Raw genomic sequence first — 15,007 nt, 5'->3', positions numbered from 1 at the left:
AAGCACAAGATAGTCCATGAAACTCATGAATTTTCTGTTAAGAAAAAACAAAAATGCCAACAGCACCCAACAGCTTGGGATACTGCGTGACGCTGACATTCGAGCCCTTCTTCTAGGATTACATCCTTCAGGATTTTCCCTGTGGTTTGGAAGGTCCACGTGCCTTGCCTGGCACATGGGGGCCAAGGAGGAGCCAAGTGCCCAGCACCTGTGGCAATGCAAAGTGCTGCTGGCGCTCGGCCCACGCGGCTGCGGCTCTGCACTGGGCTGTGCGTGGCTCCACATCCCGACTCCTCTCACCGTGTCCCTTTGTTCTGATTTCCTTCTGTCAGGACAGGATCTCCAGGCGCAGCTCTTTCTCAAGAGCTAAATGCCTCTTTGAAATATTTTAAATAGAGAGACTCTTCTCTCTTCACGCCAGCCTTCCAAGTGATTTTAGTTTAAAATCTCCCCCAAAATATTGTCTCTCAGACAAGAAAAGCTGGCCCTGAGTCGCTGTGAGCATGTAGGTGTGTTGTCATTGCGGGGCTGTGGCAGCTGCCAGTTGGATGGGAAGCATCGTGAGGCACTGCTGAGGGTGAGCACACGGCTGGCGCTGCTGGGGATGCCTGCGCTGCTTCTGTGTTTTACTCCTCAGGGAGCTCTGCATCCGTGTGCATCCCCAACGTGCCACTGCTCTGGGCACCCGCCCTGCCACCTGAGCTCGCGTCTGCCGGTACTGTGACAGCGAGAGCTCAAGTGGTGTCCCATTGCAGTCAGGAAGGTACAGCTCGCCCTTAGAACACATGCAGGTAGTCAAGGTCTCTGCTGTATTTTACAACAGTGACATTAATTTAAAAATCCATCTGGCTATCTGTGAAGTTGAGGAGGAAAGCACGTGAGCTATACCTCTGCTTTGCCTTTGGAGCTGGCTGACTCGGGCTTTGTTCACAAAGCCTCTCTCTTTTCAGAGCTCAGCACCTGGGGTTCTCGCTGCGTTTCTGGACAGCCTGCATAGATGGAACTTCTCTGTGGGCTGCAGTGTGGGCAGGGCAGCCCTGGTGAGCAGCACTGCCCTGGGCCCCGCAGCTCCAAGCAGGGAATTGCTTCTGGGCATCTCTTTGGAAGTAACCAGCACCCTTGGGCTGGCAATGAGTGCCATAGTGCTGTGGAGCCTTTGGAGCTGTGCTTTGTCAGTGTCACCCAGGCAGGTCTGACTCAGCTTTTCTTTCCTCCAGGACTGCTACTGTGAGCATCGTCCTGCTTGCTTTAGGAAGGTGGTCCTTTTCCTTTGGGTGGATAACCACAATGTTAAAAATGCACAGACATTTTTTCTTTTTTCCCACTATTGTTAAACCATTCGCTTTTTTCATGCTGTGTACTTTTCTTGTTTGTTTATTTTATGACAGTATATCTTTTGTCCTCTTTTTCTTTTCCTCCTTTGGACATTCATATCAACATATGTTTATGTGTCTACGAATTTACACACATTTAAATAACAGCTGATGGATATGCCCCTGGGACTTTCTTACTGATTAGGAGGACATGAGAAATGAGTGCCAGCACAACTCAGTGCAGCTTTTTCTCTGTAAAGCAGCTGTGGTTGAGCTCAGGACATGCTGGGCTTTCCTGGCCCAGTGTGAAGGAGGTTTTCATAACAGCCACATGGAATGGCATGGCAGGAACCGATCTGTCCTGGAGCTGACACTCTCTCCTGGGAATGGTGGCACAGCTCCCTCCAGGTGCTGCAAGGAGAGGACTTGGTGACAAACAGAAGTTTGGTTCTCTCCCCACCTTCGTGTTTCACAGAACTGCAAAATAAGCACAGTCAGCACACACACACCGAGCTTAAAAAAAGGGAAACAAGAAACCAAACACTGGGGTGTAACCAAAGAACAGCAGGGCTGCTGCTTTTGTCTTTGAGCCTTCCTGACATGGTCCCACTCAGATGCTGCATCCCCAACAAAGGCAGCATTTCCTCTTCGCCACATTCATCTTCCAGGCCAGAAGAACCTGCTTGGATAGAATTGTTCTCATGCTATCGCTAAATTCCCTGCGTCCGCTCTCAGGGCTGTGGAAGCTTCTTCAGCTGCTCAGTGCTGTGGGATGCTTGGCCTCATGATGAAGCTCCGCCACCCGCTGGGCACTGTGCCACCGCATTGAGTGCCCAGTGTTGTGGTGCAGCAGGAGCCCGGGAGCGGGGGGACAGAAGTGGTAGAAATCAGGTTAGAGTACGGTGTTGTTGGGAACAGAGGGAGGCAAACAGGCTCTACAAACCAGGCCCCAGAGCTTTGCTTTTAAAGATTGCTGCTCGTGCTGCACTTCTGGCATTGCTCTGCGTGCTGCAGCCACAACCAGGAGAGGCAGCAGCTGGGGCCTGGACAGATACACCCCCAGCTAATTACTGTGGTGGTTTAATTACTGCTCCCGTTCCTCCCCAACTGGCTGCTACCACTGCCCTGCCAGGAGCAACTGCCCTCTGCAGGGACACCAGCAGTGCTCTTGTAGCTTCTCCACGTGGAGAGAGGGCCCACGCGTCCTCAGCCAGACGCAGCACTTCAGGCTCTGAGCGCGCATTCGCCTCTCAGCAGCCCTGCTCCAAACAGGGCTGACACCGACCCATGGCTACTGGGGAACACGTCTCTATTGCCCACTGTGCAGCAAGGCAGCGGCCTCAACTCAGAAGCATTCTTCTTTGTTTCCCACAGATTGAACTCACACACCAAACTATCCGCACAAGATTTACACACAGCAGTTACCAAGTTGATAACGTTCCTGTCTGTTCTCCTCACGTGACTGGTCAGTGACTGCTGTGCAATTATACACGGCTGACTCTGTACTTTCAATATGCAATGGTAGGGAAGGGGCCTCACCCAGGCAGGGGTCTTTTTGACCCATGAATGTGAATGTAGTGTTCTGATTGAAGGCAGTTCAGCTAAGGACACACAGACCATGGGTTTTCTTGCCAAGCTGACGATGTCCCTGAAGTCTCCTTATTAATATTCCCTTCAAGGCCAGCCAGCTCTGGGAAGGCCCTGGTTAAGGACACCAAGTATTCATTCTTGTACCTGATATACTGCTAGCTCAGTTTGCTTAGGCTTTGCAGTGGAAGATGGCCTGCTGGCACGTCCTGTCCTCTGACTGCAGCAGGACTGCTCAGCACACACCTCTGCCCTCAGCTCCCGCCGTGCCTTCCAGCGCCGCTCCGCAGCTGCCGGCTCAGATGGAGCAGGGTGGGATGCAGGGCCCCTCAGGACTCCCACAGACCGAGCTGGGATGATCAATCAGCAGCTGCCTTTGATCAAGAGGCACAGTTAGGCTGTCCGGCCTCTGCTGTTAATCATGTTTCCTTTGTGCCGCTGGTGGCAGCTTGCGGAGTCTCTGGGCGCGATAATGCTGACGTTTCCCTTTTCATCTCTTCCTTCACCGCACTTCTCTTTCTTGTGCTTGCCTCTCTTTGAGTGCTTTTTATTGTGCTAAGCAGCACGAAAACTGTAACAGGAATCAAGTCTCCTCTGTCAGGTGAAATCCAGCTCAAACTGATAAGCGAGGTCCTGGTGGTCGGCCTTTCTCTGAAGAGACGGAAAAAAACAAAGGCAAAAGCCCTGACCGTTTTCCTTCCCCTCCTTTTGCACATTTGGAGAGCGGCGTGGCTGAGCTGTGAAAGAGGAAGGGTTTCCTGCTCAGCCGTGCTCTGCTGAGAAGGGGCGCTTCAAAAAACCCCAAACTTTCCACTCTCCTTTCAGGAAATGACACCGTCGTGCTGGAATTTACAATGAAGCTGTGAATGTAGCTGGAGCCCTGGGCTTCACCAGGAGAAGGCCCCCTCGGCGGCTCTATTCAGCTCTAATGAGGGCCGAATTCGCCGTGAAAGGCGTGTTTTCCATTCGGCCCCTTTCCTCCATCAATTGCTGTCAGTGTAACAGAAGGCCCCGCGCAGCTCCCCCGCCCCGTGCGCCTCTCCGGGCTGCGCTGCGCGAGGCCGCCCGGCCCCGACACGCAGCGCTGAGCCGCGCACAAAGCCGCTTTGTTGGGGCCACACCGCGGAGCTGCAGTTTCCCAGGCTTTTCCTTTCCCCCCTCCCGCTGCGGCGACGCGGGGCCGCGTGAACGAGCGCCGAACAAAGGCGTGAGAGCGCAGCCATCCGCGCTGCCCGCGGCGGTGGCCGGGTTGCGGTGAGGGCGGGAAGCGATCCGAAGCGGGGCGGCCCGTGGCCGCGTGCTGCCGGCTGGCACCGGGCGCCTGCCAGGGAGAAGGACCGCGAAGTGCGGCCGCGGATTCTGGCGCCGTGTGGGCGCACGGCGAGCCGTGTCCGTGTCGGGCAGCGTCACAGCTGGGCAGGAGGGCAGCACAGCCCGCACCGAGCGCCTCTGGGCCTGCTGGCTGCGCTCGGTGCACGGTGGCCGCAGGCTGTGGTTGCACGCTGTGGATCCCCAAGCGCCCACGGGCGCGGTGACCAGCTTCACGCTGCAGATGGAGAAACGGCGATCGCGTGTGCTACATTAATTGCAGACGATAAATAGCAGTGACCCCGATGTCAGAAAGCGAGTCGGTGCCCAGCAGCCACTGTCACATCGGAGTGGTTCCTTGGCTTCAGCTGCACTCGGTGCAAAACGTTTGTGAAAGCTCTGCTTTGTGGGTTGAGCCCGGAAACTGCTGTCGTCTGCTTCCCCGTGCCCTGCTCCCTGAGCCACATCATCCACAAAGAAAGTGTCCAAAAAGCCTGATGCTTATTTGTAGATGCGGAGTTGCAAGCGGTCCTGATCTGCACAGCACACAGCCACTGCTGGGGTAAATTGATGAAGGAGCAGCTGCATCTTCATGTGATCAAAATGGGCTCAAGCCTACAAATGAAAATTGCAATCATACAACCTGCAGAGTGGAGCTGAAAACAGCTCTTGGTGCGGTAGACTTAATGTCTGCGGGATCTGGCCTTGTGTCTGCACTCATTGATACTGCTAAATGTGATTGATTGTTCATAAACACCAATTCAGGGATGATAAAAAGACATTGTTAAAAGAGCAGCGAGCTCCTCCTCTCTTGCAAGTTCTTTTTTTGGTCTGTTGCTACAGCAACTCTGTGCTAAGAACAAAGATGACAGCAAGATATTAAATTTTACAGCAACTCAATTGACTCTTGATTTGTCTTCTTTTTTGCCTTCGGTAACTGAATCCTACTCCACTAATTGTGTTAGATTGCAGATAGAAATCATGCCTTCCTGTGGCAGGGATTCCTGTGTTGCTTTTTCTTCCTTCCCCTTAGAAATCAATTACATTGAATTAATTCATTTAAATCCAGTGGGTGATTATAACCGCTAGATTATTTGGATTTCTTTCTTTGATGTGTGGACATCTTGTATTTTAAGCCACAGCTCATACTCTTTTCCAAAACCCCCAAAGCCTTGATATTCTTTATTAAGAAACAAGCAGTTCTAGGCAAATTCATTTCTGTCAAAGTTCAACTCATGCCAGTGGCACAGATCAAAAATGTACATTCAAAATTACTGTAGCGGGGCTCATCTGCATTCATGAATGTTACGAGTTCTTAAAGGAACACCGCTTTCCAGCCCCATTTTTCCCACTCTACGATCTCAGTTTCTCTTAGGACATGAGAAGGCCATTCACACCGTGTCTCTGGGCTCACTTCTACGTGTGCAAAATCACCGCATTACGGCAGAATGCAATGTGACCAATGACCCATACAGCCTCGGGTGGAACTGCCATCCCAGGCCTCAGCTGTCCAAGGTTGAGAACTTCTGCTTGGAGACAATGGAAGGTGACGTCTTGCAGCAAACGTTGTGCTGCTCTGCGTTTGCCTCTCGGCCACCTATACGAAGGGCAGCTCTGCAGGACTCACCATGTGCTCACAAGGGACGGAGAGTGGGAGGAGGTCCGAGAGGTTTGCCTGAGGTGACACAAACCTTGTGCTGCCACCAAACCGAGTGGAGTCCTGGGCACAGCTAGTCTGAAGCCAATGATAGCAGCCTTCTGTCAGCAAAGCACAGGTCAAATTCCATCAAAACAACACATTTGATTCAATCAGATTCCATCGGTCCACACCGAGGCCTTGCAGCCCGGGCAGCCAGGCTGGCATGGGGCAGATCTGTACCACGTGTTGGCAGAGGCTGACCCTGTGGGGCTGGAACCTCTCCTGGGAGCGCGGCAGTGGGATGCTCTGTGCAGAGGAGAGGGTGAGGAATTGGAGATAAGCAACAGTGGCATGAGGAGAAATTGAGCATTTGAGGTTGAGTTGAGGCATTTGAGCATGGGGCAATTGAGGTTGGCTTGAGCATGTTAAATATAACGTGTTTATTTAACTCCTAATCCGCTGGAAAATAACAGTATAGCTCTGGTAGTCTCAGCTTCAGCAGCCGTGCACGGGAGTGGCTAGCCCAGGCACAGGTTTGTGCTTTCAGCATGAGGTGAGATCTAAGGAAGTGGAGCAAAAAAAGAAAACTAGAAACAAAGTCTTCTGTCCTTTCCCTGAAAGCTGTTGTGCAAAAGCACTTGCTTGTAGAATTAAAGAGCATGGGCAAAAGCACCCCAACCTGCCCAAGGGCAGGACTTCAATAGCCAAGCAAGTTTCAGATGCACACTGATAGTAGGTACTGATAGGCCCTTCCCCAAGAGCTGGGACAACTGGGTCTTCTGCTGGGACAACACTGGCTATTGCGCTCTGGGAGGGAGGGTGTGGGTTGCTTTGGATGCTCCATGCTACAGGGGCAGATCCTCAGCCACCGTCCTCTGCGCTGCGCTGCACCCCTTCCCTGGGGAGCCGGCAACACATCACCACAGAACCTGCAGAGCACAGCAGGGAAATGAAAGTACAGCTCTGACTGCACGGGCTCGGTAATCTCCCTGAGGAAATGAGAGGTAACAGATCTTTATCAGGAAACTTAGCAAGAGACCTTTCACAACTGCTTAAGCAATGTGCCGGCAACTTTAGCCTTGTATAGCCAAAGTCTCGGTAGACTCAAATGCCTTTTACAGGAGAATGACAGCATCAGGAAAGAAGTGCCACTGGCAGGTTGTTTATCATGATACCTCATGCTTTTAGGCACAAGCAAATATTCTCCATTTCTTGGTGATTTGCATTACTGGCCAGTGTAACACTAAATTCTGCTGTTACACAAAGGTTTAACAATGGTAACAGCAAAAAAGACGTGGTCAGAAGGGCTTCTACTTAAAGAGCTCTGGTTTGCTGCTCTGAATGGGACGCTTGTTTCCAGAGGACGTTAGGGAGGTGAGATGCTAATAACCTGGAAAACAGATGGTGCTAGCTCTCACCACAGTTTGCTGGAGGAAGTCTTGCTTGGTGCTGCCCAAATTCACTACTCAGAAGAGCCCCAGCACAGCCCGTGGGCACCCGGAGCGCTCTGCAGGCACAGCTCTGCCCCGGCCCTGCAGTCAGCGCTGCACTCTGCTGAGCAGCGCTCCTGGGACAGCCTGCAGATCTGTGCTGGGGAAGCTGCTGTGTCAGAAAGGTCACAGACAGAGTGATAGCAGTTGGCTGGTTCTTTTCTTCCTTTCCGCTTTTGTCTGAGCATCTCAAATGGCTGAAAAACGTTTAAAGCATCGCAGCCTCCTCGAGTTTTCACACGGGGAACCAGGGCACAGGAAAATCAGGGCTGCTCTGCTTTGTTCTTTTGTGTGTGGTAATTTTGGGTGCAGAGAAAGGATACGTCCCTACAGCTACGTCAGTGCCAAGCTACCACGGCACCCCTCTACACAGATAAAAAGGGCACAGAGAGAGGACCAGTTCTCTTGTTAACACAAGATAACAGAACTTTGCTGTCAGAAAAAAAGTGCACAAGATTGACAAAAACAAAGCGCAGCGCAAGAAGCTCCCATATGATGCACCTCCAGTTCATTTACTCTGAGAAACGTATCTGTGGAAGTCTTCCTCCAGCAGTGCTGCCTCACGGCTGCCCGTACAGCAGGCGAGCACCAGGTGGGTCCCCACTGCGGTTCAGGGAGGACCCGGCGCTGCTGTTCCCACGTGTGTCCACGTGTCCATGAGCACTGCCATGCAGAGCCCACCCAGCACCTCAGCACTGGGCTCAGCCGGGCCCCCGGGCACCACGGCGCCGTGCTGTGCGGCCGGGGCTGACAGCCAATGGGCTCTGCAGCACGCGGTGCACAGCATGGAGCACCGACAGGCTGACGCTGGGAACAAAGAGTGCAGGGCAGCTCCTACCTCGAGAATTTTCCTTAATTTTGGAATTGCTTTAAGCAAACATTACCTCTGCTTCCTGAGCACACACAAGGCTATTGCCCTGGAAGTAATCTGCATTAGCCGTACTGGAGTGACCACGTTGCCATAGTTACTGCTGGGTTCTGTATCCCTCAAGCCTGAAGTATTTGTTACGATTAAATCCCGTCCCGTGCTGTTCCTCATGCAAAAATCCTGTGCTGAAAGTGTCACAAAGTGAATTGTAATCAGACCCTTCCTCTTAGAAAGCTGCTTTAAGTACAAATCCCACAAAAAATCTTTGACTTTGTTATTTAGCAAATGTCATTAATTTCTGACTGGATGACTTTTCCTCAGATATTGCTGCTTCTTTATTTTTAGTGATATTTTTAGTAGCAGAAGACCCTGACTATTACATAATTTCATGTTTGCTTATTTTTTTTTCCTTTCACCTTTGTATTGCAGATTGTTTTGGTAAAAGTTGTTTTACATCCTTACATCCTCAGCTACAAGATGCCCATTCTCAGAGCCCCCCCCATGGAACCGACGCGGTGAGAAAGCCGGAGGTGTGGCCACACTCAGCCCTGGAGGCTGCCGCAGGCTGCAGGTACCTGGCAGTGCTGCAGGGACAGGAACTCACCCTGCAGTGAATATTTTAAAATGTTCCACGAGTCTCTTTTCTTCTGTGTGAGTTTTGTTTTTTTTTCCCAAGGCCCCAATCGTAGCGGTCTGTGATGCAAAAAGAAGGTCGAGCTGCGATCTCCGTACTTCAGAAGTATGTAATTCCTGTGTGACTTAACCTTGCTTTGGGAAATTACGTGGCATTATTTTATACCACAGATCTTTGTTTCACATCCCAAATGCACAGTTGCCGGAGATTCCCTGGAGGAGAATTCCTTCACACCTCCCAGCTTTCCTTGGCATCCCCCCATCAGCCCCACTCCAAGCACAGCTCCGGGAATCCTTTTGCCAGGAGGCAAACCCTGAGCCCGGCTCACACCCCGAGCCCCAGCCCTTCGGCAGTCCCCCTGCCAGGCAGGGCCGCAGACGTTGCTCACACAGCTGCAGGCTTCTGCTTGTCCACGAGCGGCACTGCGGGCGGCCCCCCGTGCAGCGCTGTGAGGGCTGGGATGTGCGCCGTGTCCCCGAGCACCTCGTCCTGCCCCGGCACAGGGAGCCGCAGCGCTGCTGCCTGCCTGGCACAGCCCTTGTCACCGTCCCTTTCTCCCACCAGAGGGGTTCTGCCAACCCTGCGCTTTGATGGAGGGCCAAAAGCGCTGCCCAATCTGTGCGCTGGGATCAACAGACGCAGGCTGAGTCTGCAGGGTGCTGAGCAGCAACACATCAATGGGGGCACTGCGCAAGTTCCCTGTGAGTCCGAGTTCACCTTCTGAACAGGTGATTTGCTGCAGTGTGCAGCACGCTGCAGACACTCCTCTACAATCGCTGTGAATTGTTACTTTCTCCTTTTCCACAGCCAGCTCCCTAGAACAGACCCCAGCCCTGCTCAGCTCCTCTCCAGGAGTCCCACACACATCCCACATGGGCAGATCCCCTCAGGAGCCCTGTGCTCCATACCCCCACATGCACCAGGTCGCAGCACAGCTTGCCCTGCCCCTGTGCTGCAGCTGAGCTCCTCTGGCCCTGCTGGAGCTGTGGGGACGCGTGGCTGCCTGTGCACCTCACCTCTTGCCCTCGGCACCATGCAGGATGCTTCTTCTGCAGCAGTGCTGCTGCCTCTGGCTGCTCTTTGGCCCTTCTTGTGGCTGCTTGAAGCTCAGAATGCTCTTCTGTGTTGCAGGCCGAGGCTAGGTAAATTATTTGTTTAACAGGCTTGGTTTATTCTTTGTAAGCTGGCAGAATAACTGTGAATCATCACATCCCCTTGCATTCATTGGGCTTCAGAGAGACACCAACAAAAAGGATTCATTGTGCAGAGCAGCAGCCTGAGCTCAGCTGGGACCAGGAAGATGTGGAGGCACGGTTTGATGGGCTGGGAGTGCGGGCAGCATGGCACGGGGAGCAGCGCGGGGAGCAGCACGAGCCACTCGGGGATCTGCTGCATCCTTGTGCCACAGGCGTCTGCTCCTCAGCCCCTGAGTGGCTCTGCTTGGCTGGGGCCACGTACACGTAGGCGCCTCGCCATGAGGACACAGGGAGCTGCGCTGTGCTTTGCTGAGCGGTGGCACCGGCTGCGTTTTGGGCACTCTCGTGATGCAATTTTTTAAATACTGCTCCAGGCAGAAGGTAAACCGGTGGGAGCCGAGCAGCCCTTGGGCTAAACGTGCCTGGCAACCCCCCACACCTCTGCTACTTTCTGCACGTCGTCTCGTGGCCCTCCTGCCCGGAGCCGCCTGTTAGCGCGGCGTTGCTACGGGCAGAGCCCCGCTCCGCTCCCGCCGTACCCAACGCCGTCGCCTCGGACGGGCAGCCCCGACAGCCCGGCAGCTCCCCGACACCAGAGCCGCGGCCTCCAGAGCCGCGAGGGCCCGGCAGCTCGGGTTCCAGAGCCGCATCCGTCCCGCGCCGCCCCGCCCCCCGGCGGCCCCGCCCCGTTCGCCGCTCCCCGTTCGCCGCGGGTCGCTCCGTCCGCCGGGGGAGGGGCGCGGCCGGCCCGCCCGCAACCTGAGCGCGGGAGCGGCACGGGCCGGCCTCGGCGCGGCACGGAGCGGCGGGGCGGGGCTGCCGGGCGGGCGGAGTCGAGCGGGGCCGGGCCGGGCTGGGCTGGGCTCGGCGCGGCTCCGCTCTGCGGCCGGCGGCTCTGCGCGGCGTCCCGGCCCCGCCAATGCGGCCCGCGGCCGGCTGAGGCGGCGCGGCGGAGCGCTCGCCCGCGCCCTCCCGAAAGATGTCCTCGCAGGGCAAGTCTAAGAAGGACAAAGAGATCATCGCGGAGTACGATGCGCAAGTGAAGGGTGAGCGGCGGGCGCTGCGGCGGGGCCGCGCCTTTGTGTGCGGGGCCGCGGGCGGTGCGGAGCGGGCGCGGGGCCGGGGGCAGCGCCGGGCGGGGCCGAGCTGCGGGGCCGCGGGTGGGGCCGGGCCGTCCGCGGTCCCCGCCGGCGCTGCTGAGGCTCCCTCGGTCGGCCGCCGGTGTCTGCGGGCGTCCGTCGGGGCGCGGCGGAGCTCTCGGCGCTGCTCGGCAGGTGCCCGGCGCCGGGCGGAGTGCGGGCGTGTGCGGAGCGGGGCGTCGGGAGCGGCGGTCCGAGGGGAAAACGGGTTCGTTGCTGTGTGGGTTCCTCCGTGTTTCTCTTGGAAAGGCTCGGATCGATTCGCGCGCTGGTCAGGGAGGCCCTGATCTTGCGGGTCTTATGTAAGGCACCTCGGCGGGCAGCGGTTCCAGGGGACATCGCCGTTATGCAAGGCTCTGCGGAACGAAGGCGTCAAAGCGCAGCGCTGCGTTCTTGGTTTTGAGTAGAGTACCGGCCGAGGTAACGTCTGCTGGGACCGCTGAGCACCGAATATCAGCTCCACGTTTATTTTGATTACGGCTGGGTTTGTTCTGGGGAGGTCGGTGCTCCCTGAAGCATCGCAGACGTCTGCGGTGTGGTGGAAGGAGGAGTGCTGCCGTGTGTGCAGCGTGTGGGGCCTTCTCTGTGCCGTAGAAATGGGGCATTTAACGCCAGTAGCGAAGTGTTACCTGGTGTCCATCATTTCGTGGTAACGTCAGTTTGTGAGTGCGTTCATTGCAGCGTCAGTCTGTAACTCTGGCCGTCGCCGGTCCCTTCCCACACCCAGCCCAAGCACTGCGATGCCCGCCGAGCTGCTGCTGTCACACGGAGCTCCTGCAGCCTTCTGGTGCTCGTCCTTACAGGCACCATTTTGTGATGTGCAAGTCTCCACTTAAGGCAGAGTTAATTAAAAACACAACTTTAGCTTTCTGAAAATGAACCTGTGGCCGCGAGAGCCGCACTTCCTTACTTTCCCCAGAGGTCACTCTGTTGGACCTTGAGCTCCGCGAGCGCCGGGTGCTGTGCGCGTACCCTGCGTGGTGCTGCTGGGCGGAGGGCCCTGGGGAGGGGCTGCCTGCTGACTCGGTGCCATTGTTTATTTTCTTGCATTTCAGTCTTTTGTAGCTGGCTTTGAAGAATGATGTAACAGTCACAACACGCTCTGCTCAGTGCCAATTACCTTTCTGCTTGTGTATAATTTGGGCACGCTGATGTTATTGCACCGTGCTGTGAGGCAGATGAAGTGTTCTCTCAGCCCGTGGTGATGTTCTGTTCTCCAGGGGGATCCGTGTGTCCACGGCTGCAGGCAGTGCTGTGGTGGTGTGGGGCTGGGCAGGCTGCTCCAGGCTGCAGCTGGGCTGGGGCTGCTCTGCTCCAAAAAGTTCTGCTGCAGACGTCTGCAGTGTTTTTTGTTGTGTTTGTAACTGGAATATTCATTTGCTGTGATCACTCTTGGCCTGACATCTGTCATAGCCTTGTGGGCTCCCTGTGTTGGATCATTAATGCTGGGGTTATGTATGAAGGTGATTTATTGCAGCACGGTGATCACATCTGGGGCAGCAGTAACACGGGCAGAGTCCTGGTGGGGCCGTAATCATTCTTTGGTACTATTTGGTACTTTGGTAATATTCGTACCGTTACACCTCCAAAAATGTCAGTTTTCTGACTGAGGGCACCCGCTCTCGTGTCTCAGCAGCAGCTATTGCAGGTTTCCCTGCATCTGAGGGTGCCAGGGTGATGCAGGAGGCAGAGGCGTGGCTGCATTGGTGTCACACAGCTGGCACTCGGGGTCTTGTTGTCACCCAAGCCCTCGAGGGCAGTGGTGGTGACACAGATGCTGCCTCTCAGTGCCTGCTGCCCTCGGCTCAGGCTGCATCACTACTCCAGGAACCTGCTTCTTCGCTTCAGGGGTTTGCTCACTCTTCTGCTCTTGTCTGCGTCCATGGTGGAGAGTTCTGGGCACCGAAATCTCTACAGAAAGACTGAAGTGGGAACGAAGTGATGATGGGGAGAAGGGAGAGTGCGGGTGAAGCAGGCTTGCAGAATCCAACTGCTGCCACAGAACAACTGCCATGTGAAGATGATTAAGGATGAAAACTTGAGGAAGGGGTGTCTTGTAATGGAGGATCTGAACACAGCGTGGCCTGATCCCCAGGGAGGGGTTAGGGAGAGCACAGGAGAGAGCTGGAAAGCCCCACATGTGGGCTGCAGGGAGCGCTGGTGTGAATGGAGACAGAAATGATCTGCAGAGGGCTGCCCCTGAAAGTGTCACATCAGAGATGGCTGGGTGCTGGCCGGGAGTCTTGGAAAGCAGCAGCCACCTCACAGTGCTTGAACATGGGGTTGTATGAGCTTTGTAGAGGGCTTTGACAGGTAGCATGGCAGAGCAACAACAAAGAACATTATGTTGCTTAGGCTGACTTCAGGAAAGTTGTGCTGGCAGCCTTCCTGCGGGGGTCCACGGCAAGTGGGCTGGCAGGGGAATGGTGTGTGATGGGTGTGGGGCTGAGCTCTGACCTCCTGTGCCCAGGGCACTGCCGTGTCCTAAAAATTGGTACGTGCACCATTTGTGTGGGAGGTGTGAATGGCGTAAGAAGGACTTAACTGGAGAATTATCTTCCTGTGCAGGGGTGTTTTATCAGCTACGATGACCCTGTATCTCCTTTCCGTCTTTGGAGAACTGTCTGCTCTTCTTGTGGTGGGAAGGAGTCATCCTGAAAATGCTTTAAGGGTGTGGATGTGTGTGCACACGTGGGACGGTCGGGGCTGGTCTGAGTGCAGCCGTGGCTGTGGGGAGCCGATAGCACGGGTGTGTTGTGTGTGTGTGTGCAGTGGCTGCGGCCTCTGGTCTTTGTGTTAGGAGCAGAGGTACCTGGGCCCTGCTCCTGCTGCAGGCTGCCCATCCTTCTGGCTCTGCAGTGTTTGCCACCTGTCCGTGCAGGGGGGCCTCTTTCTTTCAGTCTCCTGAATGTGTTTGCTGCTGACAGACATGGCCCTGCATGCGGCCTTTCCTATCAGTCCCGTGCTGAGGGTTCTTGCTTTCCCTTCTGCTGCTCTGTGTTTCACTTCACTGTCAGGCAGACTGGCCCTGCTCTGCCTGCAGGTGCTTGGTGGCGGTACCAGAAAGGAGACATGGAGGGTACCTCTTAGGAGGCAGCTTTCCTTATTTGCCTGCCTTAAATGTACAGACAGGAAAGGCTGCATTAAAAATAAATGCTAATAAAGGTATGAGTGCATATTTACAGCTGCCACATTAAAGCTGCATGCAGAATGCAGAGTACGGCGGATCCTTAGATGCAGCATTTCATACGTGCAGTTTTAGTTGGTCTGTCTGGCCAGAATGATAAACAAACATGTTTTCTTCCTCATTACTCTTGAATGCATGATTTGTTGCTTTAAATGCAGCAAAACGAACCAGTTTTAGTAATGTAGACAGAACTGTCTATAGTACAGTGTAGTAAATCTTGCAGAAAATAGGGCGTGCTGATGATTGGCTATTAAATTTCATATTGCTTCCTGAAGCTTTTTTTAATCCCCGGAAAATTCAGGTCATTGTATGATCTGCGTGGTGATTGTTGGCAGGAAGGCTGCTGTGAGCCGATAGCATCTTGTTCTATCAGATGCTGGCAGGTGAGCAGCATCCCTGGTGATCCTCAAGGAGATAGCCTTCAAACGGCACAGCTGGATGCGGAGTGTGCGGAGATGAGTTCTTACACATTAAGGACTCTTAGTTGCTGTGTGAGCTGGGAATAGAACAGGTTTTGATTGATTTAGCATACAGAAATATTAAGAAGGCTTACAGACCTGTGGCGAAAGAGAACCAAAGTGTTTTTCCCATTTTCACAGGAGAACCACAGCTTAGGTTAATTTATAATTGCTTGTTAGCTTCACTG

At 54.5% G+C, this 15,007-nt stretch overlaps 1 protein-coding gene across 5 annotated transcripts in view; it reads left to right on the top strand.

Moving 5' to 3' along the window:
• Positions 1-10,932: 10,932 nt before the first annotated feature.
• The window catches only part of SRGAP3 (SLIT-ROBO Rho GTPase activating protein 3), a 69,598-nt gene continuing 65,523 nt past the window's right edge, over positions 10,933-15,007 (top strand). For all 5 annotated transcript variants that reach the window (XM_048957334.1, XM_048957333.1, XM_048957335.1 and 2 more), the window contains exon 1: positions 10,933-11,081. In XM_048957334.1, the coding sequence (XP_048813291.1) occupies positions 11,015-11,081 (67 nt within the window). In that variant the 5' untranslated portion in view covers positions 10,933-11,014. The remainder of the gene's footprint in view (positions 11,082-15,007) is intronic.

This window comes from Lagopus muta, chromosome 11 (genome assembly GCF_023343835.1).
Source record: "Lagopus muta isolate bLagMut1 chromosome 11, bLagMut1 primary, whole genome shotgun sequence".
Classification (NCBI taxonomy): Eukaryota; Metazoa; Chordata; class Aves; order Galliformes; family Phasianidae; genus Lagopus; species Lagopus muta.
This window is presented reverse-complemented; position numbering and strand designations above follow the sequence as displayed.